Source organism: Oncorhynchus tshawytscha, linkage group LG15 (genome assembly GCF_018296145.1).
Source record: "Oncorhynchus tshawytscha isolate Ot180627B linkage group LG15, Otsh_v2.0, whole genome shotgun sequence".
NCBI lineage: Eukaryota > Metazoa > Chordata > Actinopteri > Salmoniformes > Salmonidae > Oncorhynchus > Oncorhynchus tshawytscha.
This window is the reverse complement of record NC_056443.1, coordinates 10,213,797-10,226,025: the sequence shown is the minus strand read 5'-3', so window position 1 is coordinate 10,226,025 and position 12,229 is coordinate 10,213,797. Positions and strand designations below refer to the sequence as shown.

General features: G+C 45.3%; 1 protein-coding gene across 4 annotated transcripts in view; it reads right to left on the bottom strand.

Moving 5' to 3' along the window:
- Nucleotides 1–1,950: 1,950 nt before the first annotated feature.
- Nucleotides 1,951–12,229, bottom strand: part of LOC112214364 (putative adenosylhomocysteinase 3) — a 41,245-nt gene continuing 30,966 nt past the window's right edge. For 3 of the 4 annotated variants that reach the window (XM_042298107.1, XM_042298109.1, XM_042298110.1), the window contains exons 10-17: nucleotides 11,152–11,240; nucleotides 10,982–11,052; nucleotides 8,315–8,409; nucleotides 7,052–7,150; nucleotides 5,837–5,905; nucleotides 5,541–5,619; nucleotides 3,537–3,657; nucleotides 1,951–2,440 (exon numbers count right to left, since the gene is read on the bottom strand). In XM_042298107.1, coding sequence (XP_042154041.1) covers nucleotides 2,434–2,440; nucleotides 3,537–3,657; nucleotides 5,541–5,619; nucleotides 5,837–5,905; nucleotides 7,052–7,150; nucleotides 8,315–8,409; nucleotides 10,982–11,052; nucleotides 11,152–11,240 — 630 coding nt within the window. In that variant the 3' untranslated portion in view covers nucleotides 1,951–2,433. Of the gene's footprint in view, nucleotides 2,441–3,532; nucleotides 3,658–5,540; nucleotides 5,620–5,836; nucleotides 5,906–7,051; nucleotides 7,151–8,314; nucleotides 8,410–10,981; nucleotides 11,053–11,151; nucleotides 11,241–12,229 lie in introns of those variants that run through there. The other variant, XM_042298108.1, reaches the window with a different exon arrangement.

Below are 12,229 nucleotides of genomic sequence, written 5' to 3'. Positions count from 1 at the left end.
AAATGTTCCATTTGTACTGACTGTGGATTTACAACAATAAATACAAGAGTTGATATGCTGGAATTCCTATACTTTTGAGTTAACCATACAAGATGCTGGCGTTAACCCTGCCCACGTGACGCAGCTATTGTACCGACTAATGCTCTTTCACCCCCGGGAAACGCACAGGCTATGATCCTGAGACAACTGTATCGAAGCAACCATGTCCTACTACACATGACCCTAACACACACACACACAGGCTCACTCGGTCAGACACGATAAACCACTCTAACAGATGAGATAATCAGCACAAGGATAATGTTCTAAAAAGTCAGACAAACAGAAATATGGGCATTATGGATGGTCACACAGACGGGGCCTCCGACTTGGAAGATGGTTATTATGGAGGCTGGGGGGCATAAATGCACAAACGGTAGCTCACGAGTATGACATGAACACAGTGGCATTTTAGAATGTATAGTATGGGCATAATTAACATGGGAGCAATATGGGTGTATGTTCAAGGATTTAAGTCCATTCTATACGATGTTAAAAAAAATACATTTAAAAAATGAGAAGAAAAGCTGGTTCCTCCCAGCTGGCTTGTAGTACAGGCTTTTGGTTCAGGAGAAAACCCTAACAGCTGTGATTCTAACAAAGTTGAATCTAAAAACGCGGAGGAAATTAAGCCGGACTAATAATCGTACCAGAGGAGTTTGGCCCTCACCAGAAAAACTCAAACTAACGAAGACACCAAATCTTGGACATTTATAAAAGGTGACTATGACCTTTTATCATAAATGCATAATAAATTGGAACAATGAGGTAAACTGATGTCTGAAGTGGTGAAACTTTTTGGATCGTGTGAAATGTAAGGTCCCCAACTAATTACAAGCATATGTAATGATCCAGGCATAAAGCTATAGCCCTACTGCAGTTAAAATCACAACTAACGCCTGACAATGGCTAATTGGTTTTAGTGCTGTAATTACTGTACAGGTTTTGCGTACAGCAGCTTACTATTGAGGACCTGGCCAAAGAAACTACCAGCCTTGCTGTACATTTGGTATCTCACTGAAATAGTCGGTCACAGTTTTCAACAAAAAAATCATACCGAACATTTATCATAACATTTAATTGCTTATCTCTACAGCGAGACAGATGTTTAATTTCAAAGGTAAGATATTAGATGGGTGGAGGAAAGATTGAAAAATCTACATTTCTACATAAATATCTAAATATATCCCCTTGTAATGATCTCCCATACCTGTCATGCCTCTAATTAAGCAATAAGGTACGAGGGGGTTTGTGGTATATGGCCAATATACCCTGTGCTAAGGGCTGTTCTTATGTACGACGCAACGCAGAGTGCCTGGACACAGCCCTTAGCCGTGGTATATTTCCAATATACCACAAACCCATGAGGTGCCTTATTGCTATTATAAACTAGTTACCAACATAATTAGAACAGTAAAAAGAAATGTTTGGTCATGGTGGTATACGGTCTGATATACCACTGCTTTCAGCATTCAGGGCTCGAACTACCCAGTTTATAATACAGTATAATGCTTTGAAAGGAGAATCTAGCTCCGGACATTGTGGATGGATGTCATAAACTCTGGTCGGGCAAAATACTTTTCATATAACTTCAACACTGGCATCATGTGAGCAGTTTGGGAGCTGAAGAACATAGTTCATTATTGAGAGGCTGTGGTACAGGGAGCTGAGATGGATTCACTGTGTTTGAGTGATAGGTGCGGGAGAGAGGTCCCAACCAATCACAGGGAAAGACCCCACCCCCACACCTGTCACTGTCCAGTTTGACTGGGGGAATAGGAGAACCAACGCATTAAAACGTACTTAAAAACAAGGACAGAGAATAAATCTGAATCAAATGAGCAAAGACAGGATATGATTGGACCCAATGACCTCCCACCTCTTCATCTAATCCCTTTCAATTTATCTTTGAAAAAAAAAAAAAGTAGTAGGAAATACAGACAACAGGACATGAACCACACGTCCATCACTAAATCTTCAGAGGTCATCTTTCATTCACACAGAGATTTTTTTGTACATTGGTTTTTCTTCATTAATAGTTTTTCCATCTTTAGTTTTTAAACGAACAATAAAAAGATCTCGCAACGGAGTTTACGTACGACTGACTGACAGACAGACAAGTAGCTAAGAGAAGACGAAATCCCCAGGAGACGCTTGCTAAGGAGCGCAAAATGGCAGGAGCAGCTCAAAAAAAGGTTAGTTACATTATTCTAGCGGAAATAAATAAAACACTGCCAAAGCGCAGGTAAGCCACGCCCTCCACTCTGAGCAATTAGCACATAGCTCCTCCCCTCTTGTAAAAAGCAGGTGTGTGACTATTCCGTCCTCCTCTCCTTTCTTCTGGGTTCTGTACGATTTTTGGAGCCTCGGTATTTTCTTCATTTCAGAGTTGGTTTAATACCTTGGGGAGAAAAAAAAAACGAAATGTCAAATCCTGCAGTTACAGTTATGTAACAATCTTGCACTGTGGAGCTCTCTCTACCAAGCATCGCCATCTTACCGTGCTTCTACATCTGCATTGCTTGCTGTTTGGGGTTTTAGGCTGGGTTTCTGTATAGCACTTTGTGACATCGGCTGATGTAAAAGGGGCTTTATAGATACATTTGATTGATTTCTCATTATAAAACTCTGATACCTGTATTCATAACATTACACCTTTGCAATATAACACCACGAAAGATGTACACCGAGTAGACAAAACATTAAGAACACCTGCTCTTTCCATGCCAGACTGACTGCCAGACTGCCATCCATGTGAAAGCTACGATCCCTTATTGATGTCATTTCAAGCAGTGTAGATGAAGGGGAGGAGTCAGGTTAAAGAAGGATTTTTAAGCAATTGAGGCATGGATTGCATGCGTGTGCCATTCAGAGGGTGAAAGGGCAAGACAAAGGATTTAAGTGCCTTCGAACGGGGTATGGTAGTAGGTGCCAGGTGCAACGGGTTTGTGTCAAGAAATGCCATGCCTCAGGACTACCTGGCCTGATGACTCCTTGCTGTCTCCAGTCCACCTGGCCATGCTGCTGCTTCAGTTTCAACTGTTCTGCCTGCGGCTATGGAACCCTGACCTGTTCACCGGACATGCTAGCCACCGTGCTTCTACACCTGCATTGCTTGCTGTTTGGGGGTTTTAGGCTGGGTTTCTGTACAGCACTTTGAGATATCAGCTGATGTAAGAAGATCTTTATAAATCTATTTTATTTGAACTGCAACGCGGCTGGATTCACGCTCAACAGTTTGCCGGGTGTATCATGTATGGTCCACCACCCAAAGGACATCCCGCCAACTTGACACAACAGTGGGAAGCATTTGAGTTAACATGGGCCAGCATCCCTATGTAACACTTTCAATACCTTGTAGAGTCCATGCCCTGACGAAATGATGGGGGGGGGTGCACGACACAAAAGCAGGAAGGTGTTCCTAATGTTTGGTATACTCCGTGTATGTGACATACAATATTAGCAGGCAATCTAAGCATTCAGGCGTTAATGTTTACCTGTAGTAGTTTGGCTTGAAGGGCCCGTTCTTGTTCAAGCCCAGGTACTTAGCCTGCTCGTCACTCAGCTCAGTGAGGTGGGCATCGAACGTAGGCAGGTGAAGACTGGCCACATACTCATCTGGAATAATGCAGAAGGAGGGAGTGGGGGGGGAGAGAGAAAGATAGATAGAGAGAGACAGAAAAAGAAAAAGTGGGAGGAGAGCACCTAGTTACTCTAGCTAGCAGGGACATGGGGCTGTTGGTTATTTACTCATTTATTTGTTTGTGTGGGGTTAGCTGAACACACTGGGGCTTCTTCTCCTGTCCCGGTCTCTCCCTCACGCCGTCTGTGATGGTGCAGTGAGCTTAGCAGCAGGGCCTGACAGGCTGACCTATATTGAGCCTCTCTGCCAGACTGCCCCTCTGCCTCTCATTCTCCCTGCTTTTACGCCATACGCTGGCGTAGGATGCGTTCTACTATGGATTCTATATTTCCCAGACAGTGCAATGACTGTAAATGAGTAGAACGAAAGACTAAACGGCACAAACACGACCTGATATACTAACATCCCCCATCCACCCCCATCCACATCGATGGAACAGTAGTGGAGAGGGTAGCAAGTTTTAAGTTCCTCGGCATACACATCACAGACAAACTGAATTGGTCCACTCACACAGACAGCATCGTGAGGAAGGCGCAGCAGCGCCTCTTCAACCTCAGGAGGCTGAAGAAATTCGGCTTGTCACCAAAAGCACTCACAAACTTCTACAGATGCACAATCGAGAGCATCCTGGCGGGATGTATCACCGCCTGGTATGGCAACTGCACCGCCCTCAACCGTAAGGCTCTCCAGAGGGTAGTGAGGTCTGCACAACGCATCACCGGGGGCAAACTACCTGCCCTCCAGGACACCTACACCACCCGATGCTACAGGAAGGCCATAAAGATCATCAAGGACATCAACCACCCGAGCCACTGCCTGTTCACCCCGCTGCCATCCAGAAGGCGAGGTCAGTACAGGTGCATCAAAGCTGGGACCGAGAGACTGAAAAACAGCTTCTATCTCAAGGCCATCAGACTGTTAAACAGCCACCACTAACATTGAGTGGCTACTGCCAACACACTGTCAATGACACTGACTCTACTCCAGCCACTTTAATCATGGGAATCGATGGGAAATGATGTAAATATATCACTAGCCACTTTAAACAATGCTACCTTATATAATGTTACTTACCCTACATTGTTCATCTCATATGCATACGTTGATACTGTACTCTATATCATCGACTGCATCCTTATGTAATACATGTATCACTAGCCACTTTAACTATGCCACTTGGTTTACATACTTATCTCATATGTATATACTGTACTCGATATCATCTACTGTATCTTGCCTATGCTGCTCTGTACCATCACTCATTCATATATCCTTATGTACATATTCTTTATCCCCTTACACTGTGTATGACAGTAGTTTTTTTTGGAATTGTTAGTTAGATTACTTGCTCGTTATTACTGCATTGTCGGAACTAGAAGCACAAGCATTTCGCTACACTCGCATTAACATCTGCTAACCATGTGTATGTGACAAATAAAATTTGATTTGATTTGATTTGATTTTAACATCCAGTGTTAGTTTTGGATCATGACGTAGAACATAGATAACCCAATCCAAGACATGGCTGCAGGGGTTGAGCACAGAGCTGCTTCAAAACTTATTCACGGTCATGCTAGCCATCTCTATCCCTATACTGAATCTATCGCTTCTATTTGCTGAGCTGAGTCGGTTGTGCATTCTGGCTGATCCACTTTCAACTCAATGTTTACCCCTAAAAGGGTTTTGTCAGAGGTTCAGACAGGCGGACGGGTGCTGTCAGGTCACTACTGGCTGCCTCGGCTGAGGCCTGAGCGAATAAGGATTACGGAGTGTGTGTGTGTGTGAGACCGAGGGTTGAGGACAGAGGAGGGATAAAGGTGTATGTCTGTGTTTGTGGACATAGAGCTCGGCCTCTTACCCATCTTCTTGGGCAGCAGGTAGACATCCTGTTTGTAGCGTCCCTCCGGGGCGTTGTACAGCTCTATCAGAGCCAGGGCCTGAGGTATGAAACAAGACCCGGATGTCAATCTCACACACATTTGTGTTACCATGGCAACACCACGGGCCTGGGGTCAGCGGCAGAGCAATGACACACGCGGACTGGGGTCAGCGGCAGAGCAATGACAGGACCCTGATCTCTCCGATTACTGTACGAAGTGGCACACACGCCGACGCTGATCCACCCCACACACAAATCACAAAAACGCACGGTACCTGAGTGGTGGCGGTGATGGACAGGACAAAGGTGGGGACTGTAGAGCAGCTTAGGTTCAGCAGACGACCCTGAGGACAGATCAAGACACACACATTGGGTTAACAACCAGTTAACGGCACACAGAATCAGAGAAAACTGCCTACAGCTCCGTCTCAATGATAAGATACTGTGTGTGTGTGTGTGGTTGACATCGACATCATCAAAATGTCAGAAAAAGTGTTGCCGAGTCCAAGGTCAGAATAACAGAAGACATGGTGCAGACGAGAGATGTAAACAGAGGGAGAAAATGGGACTGGTACTGTTACTGGGCTCAGACCGCTAACGAGGCAGCATTCAAAGGAGGAGGAACTGATCTCCATTTACTACCGCCATCATACACTCCTTAGTGGCACAGAAAGCCTGCGATAATGTTCATTATGTTCCCAGAGAGCTGCAACATGTTGTGTTAGCGCGTAGCAATTACGACTTTGGTGGCGCTTTAGTTTCAATTCCCCGTTTGCTGCGAGTAGCAGTGACAGCACAACGGGGCGTACTGTTACTTTATGCAGTATGCACACTGCCCAGTATGCACACTGCCCGGGGGAAACTGAGGCAGCTCACACTTCCCTGTTCTGTAGAGAGCGTCAGGAGAACGGAACACCGGCTACTGGTGAGCTCTGGAGAACAAAAAACTAACAAAAAAGCAACTTCTCTTTGAAAAAGCCCCTCAGCTCGAGACAGTAGAGGAGAAGTGAGAGAGTCCAGGAGTGAAGACTGAGAATAGAGTCAAAAGAGGGAAGCGTGAGAGGGGCAAACAAACAGCAGAGGAGAGGGGGTTTCTGTTCTCTGATTAAAGCCTGGAGGAGATCAAACCGCAGACACACTGAAGCACCTGGCTTTGTCTGGCTTTCTGTCTGGCTCGCTCTCACAGTGGTTTCATTCTGTCAGAGACTGCTGCACACACACAGAGTGCCTCTGTCTCTCTCTGCTAAGAGAAAGGGAGTGCTGCACGCACACCGAGCGAGAGAGGGGCAAATGTGGTGTAGACGTACTGCTTGTTTACCAGGCTCAGCCTCAAATAGGGGTTGTTGTACAGCTACATATGGATCTATTCACGCCCAGTTATTTGGAAGTTGAGGATTTATAGATCAGATCATTGACCCGTGCAATTGAGCAGTGATTTGAGATAATACAAGGCTCTCCGTGACGGTACTAATGTGACGATGATGAATCACCTCAGCCAGCAGCACTATCCTCTTGCCATCGGGCCAGATGACGTGGTCCACCTGTGACCTCACTCTCTCCCAGGTCAGCTCCGGGGTCCGCAGGCTCGCCTGGAGGAGAGGACAACATAACGGACAGGAAACAGTTACCACGAGAACAGTGTCACTACGACAACCAGGGCCTAAAATTAAACCCCGTCAAATGCGGGTTGATTTTGGCATTGGTGGGTAAGATGTCTGTTTCACCAGCCACATTGGCGGTTGGTCAGGGCTCCACAAGCATGTCAATCCCATTTGTAAATAAGTCAAGTATGAGCTCATGTACAGCTGAACTAATGTTGCAGTAGCTGTTTTCAAAGTATTTCTGTCATTTTGTTTCATAGCTGGTAGCTAAAAATCACACAAAGAACTACAAATCCTATAATAATATCCCTTCTCGCTCAACATGCTGGAACACAGCCTGGCTGGGGAGCTGGGTGCACCGCGCTGAAGACCCATTTTGGAACCGGTGCGATCAAGTATAAAAGGTGGTCAAATTTGTTTAATTTCTTATATTTTTAACCATTCTTCTCCCCAATTTTGTAATATCCAATGGTAGTTACAGTCTTGTCCTATCGCTGTCCCCTACGGACTCGGGAGAGAAGAAGGTCGAGAGCTATGCGTCCTCCGAAACACGACCCTGCCAGTGGCTCAGTGCCCTCGTTGCCACGGTAACCTCCCGCCCTTAAAGGGGCAGCATAACATTTTTATCTCATCTTAGGTATTTTGGTTAAGACTCAGGTCACAAAAAATGAAGTAACTGAGTAATATACCACTTCACTTATTACTGGTAATACATGTATTGTTTTAGAAACATTACAACGCATGCTCATCCATAAAAATAAAAATAAATGTTAAAAAAATATTTTGGCTGGTAAAAAATCTGAGTGGCTGGTAGATTTTTAAATCTCTGCCGCAGTGGTGGGTGGACAAAAAAGTTCATGTCAGGCCCTGATGACAACAGTCACTATGAAAATGGTTTCACTATGACCCTGAGGATGTCACCTTAACAGTGATAACAACTGACAGGCATAAGCCACAGCGAGCCAACCCATAACTATGACAACGTCAGGTCAGGGGCGTGTTGTCGTATCACAGCTTCCCCCACAGTGACAATAACGTGACAAGCATTGGTGACAGCAGTGTCTTCCACCCACACGATCAGTCAAGCTGTCACAATATCACACGTACATACAACCCCCCCCTTCATCTCCCACCAATACACACTTCACTCACCACGTCGATCTCGGTGTTTGAGTGTCCCATGTTACAGACAATACAGCCGTTCTTCATACGGTCCAAGTATTCTCTCACCACCACGTTCTTATTACCTGAAGTAGAGGGGCCGTCATTAAACGTGCCATCAATATTACACTCTCACAAACATCATGTTCACTACTGTACACAAACGTCAGAGAAAATCAGGTGGATCATGTTTATAACGACTTCAAAAAGGAATTATGTTGCTGTATATGCAACACAAATGATGCTAGGAATAAATCTCCTGCACTAGATACATATTTTTTTTTTTAATCGATCTAGTCAAAATGCACCATTGGGCTCCACATCTACTCTCCACATAGACCTACAGTATGAATAAGTGTCTGAATGGCATCACGTGCCTCGAAGTCGGAGTGTGTGAACGTGCAGGTCTGTGTGCATACACATTCGCACGAGTGATTACGGTTGTCTGTCCTTTTTCAATTAACGTTGATGAGGACGGCAGCCTGTCGACAGGCTTAATAGACTAGGGAGGTAATGCAGTCTGTCCCAATTAACTCTTCACTCTGATTGAATCTGAATGTGGAGCATTCGCACATGGCTGCCAGGTCGGAGTGATTGATGCAACTCCTGTAATGTCTACACCAGTGGTCACCAACATCTTTTGAGTCAAGATCACTTTATTTTTTTAAACATGACTCTAAAAAAGTAAGCCTATGCAACATTAACCAATTCAAAACAGTTCTGTAGCAATGATGTCTGTAGTTGGCTATAGGCCCAATACATTATCCGTGCATATTGGCTATGCTTGAATTGCCCAGCCAATGTTGTTCTTCTCTGGTATGATCACAATGGTACTCGATCATTTGTTGTATTACTTGTGAGACAGACTGGTGTGAGCATAATAATTAGCTTAATTACTGGACTGATGGTCTGCATCTGATGGTCAGTCTGAGGGGAGGGAAGGAGCAGAGGTGAGGCTGCCTCTCTCCCTCCCTCCCGAGAATCCTGACGGGTTGCATCACTGCCTGGTATGGCAACCACCTCGGCCTCTGACCGCAAGGCACGACACAGGGTAGTACGTACGACCCAGTACATCACCGGGGCCAAGCTTCCTGCCACCCAGGACCTCTATACCAGGCGGTGTCAGAGGAAGGCCCTAAAAATCATCAAAGACTCCAGTCACGCTAGTCATAGACTGTTCTCTCTGCTACCGCACGGCAAGCGTTACCAGAGCGCCAAGTCTAGGTACAAAGAGGCTTCTAAACAGCTTCTACCCCCAAGCCATAAGACTCCTGAACATCTAATCAAAGGGCTACCCAGACTATTTGCATTGCCCCCCCCCTCTTCTACGCTGCTGCTTCTCTGTTATTATCTATGCATAGTTACTTTAATAACTATGTACATATTACCTCACAAACCTCAACTAACCGGTGCCCCCGCACACTGACTGTACCGGTGCCCCCTGTATATAGCCTCGCTATTGTTATTTTACTGCTGCTCTAATTATTTGCTACTTTTATTTCAGGTAATTTCTTAAAACTGCATTGTTGTTTAAGGGCTTGTAAGTAAGCATTTCACTGTAAGGTCTACTACACCTGTTGTATTTGGCGCATGTGACAAATAAAATTTGATTTGAAAAAGGGGACACAGTCTTCCAGCTGATGGCGAAACTCAAGTCGCACTGCATTATTTCTGCCTCATGCACCAAATCATGTTGTTACTCATATGACCAGAGAAAGTGAAATATTCCTCGATACTAAAAAAAAATAAAGTCGCTAATATAACACAGGCGTATGGAAACACTTCGCGATACTCATTCACTGCCGCAGCAGTGCTTTTTGTAGCGCGAGTGGGAGTAGGGAGAACGCTCATTTTATAGCTTAGAAAAGTTTCATAAAGTGTTGACAGTACTGAATAACAACAAACATGTACTCATACAAACAGCAGCTCTTTGCTTGTATTCGTTGTTTCTCTCTAGTCATGGTTTTTTAAAAAGTGAGGAAATATCACAGTATCAACCCTGCTGTGCGTTCAAGGGTTCTTTTTACAGCCTGTGGCGACGAGGAAACTGTGCAGACACTGATCTGAGCTCTCCGATTGGCCAGCGGAAGGCCTATAGGTGAACTTGATTTGCTCTATGGGCCTGCCGTTTAGGGGAACTTCTGCCTTCAGACACATGAAATGGTTCAGAACGGGAACACTTTTGCCTTCCCGGCGCTGCTGAATCAAGCGCACCAACAGCTCTAAACAAAAAATAGGTACGCAAAGGATTTATCATTGTTTTTTTGACAGAAATGTTTGGTGATCGACTAGAAATGCCTTGGAGACTGCGATCGACTGGTTGGTGACCGCTGGCCTATACCCTACTGCCTAGTCACCCTCTAGGCTGTCGAGGGAAGTGTGTGTGTATGAATAGAGTGGTGCAGGCTGAACTAGCCAAGCAGTAAAACCGTAGGGAGAAGGTGGTTGCTGTTGCTATGCCCATGCTGGAAAGGATGGGAGTACAGTGTTTTTTAACCACAAAATGGACTTTACAAAGAAATCTAAACCCTAACCCTGACTTAAACTCCAACAAGCTCATGTGCTTACGCTTGGTTATTCGTTTTGACACTATTGCCACTTATATGCTCTAACGTGGCCATCTAGTGCTGACCGAGGGGACAAAGGAGAGTTGTTCACCTGTGCAAGTGATGACAATGTCCACTTGTCTGATCACCTCACTCAGCTTCACCAGTCTGAAGCCATCCATGCTGAACGGGGACGGAAAGAAAAAACGCGTTACTTCCTCGTTCACCCTGCTGCCATTGGCCGATTAGTTCACGTACCAGGCTCCGATTGGTTGAACTCACCAGGCCTGCAAGGCACAGATAGGGTCAATCTCTGTGACGTACACGATGGAGCCCATGGCCTTGAGAGCAGCACAGCAACCCTTCCCCACCTATGGATACGCAAATAAAAACACACACACGGGCATAGGACTGATGGAGGCTCTACTATAGACATGGATGGTAAATAGGTTCCTCTGGTGGTCCATGTTGATATAATAGGTTGTTTAGATTGCCAGCAGCATCCCACTGCTGGCTTGCCTCTGAAGCTAAACAGGATTGGTCCTGGTCGGTCCCTGGATGGGGGACCAGATGCTACTGGAAATGGGTTTGAAGGGCCAGTAGGAGGCATTGGGGACAGTCCCCGGTGTAGGGTCCCGTCTTTCGGGTGGGACGTAAAAAAGAAGGGCATCCTGACTCTCTGTGGTCACTCAAGACCCCATGGCACTTATCGTAAGAATAGGGGTATTAACCCCGGTGTTCTGGCTCAATTCCCAATATGGCCATCATTCCATCATGGCCATCTAATCATCCCCGACTCCCAATTGGCTCATTCATCCCCTCTCCTCCCCCTGTAACTTTTCCCCCAGGTCATTGCTGTAAATGAGAAATGTGTTCTCAGTCAACTTACCTGGTAAAATTAGGGTTACAAAATGATAAGTACCATTTGAGCCGGCAGGTAGCCTAGTGGTTAGAGTGTTGGACTAGTAACCGAAAGGTTGCAAGATCGAATCCGAGCTGACAGGGTAGAAATCTGTCGTTCTGCCCCTGAACAAGGCAGTTAACCTTCTGTTCCTAGGCCCTCATTGAAAATGAGAATTTGTTCTTAATGGACTTGCCTAGTTAAAAGGTAAAAAAATAAATACAATTTAAAAAAATACAGTAGGGCTGGGAATTGCCAGGGACCTCATGATACAATGTTGTGGAGACACTTTATGTATTGCGATGTTATTTTCCAAACATATCGCTCACCAAATGTCTGCTGCAGAGAGAATGAGAAAGCTAGTGTTGATCAGTCAGGGAAAAAAAAGGTCTGAAAACACGTTGGCTATTAAAAAGAAGATGGAGGAAAAATAGCAGAGTTTTGGTGCAGGTACAGCTA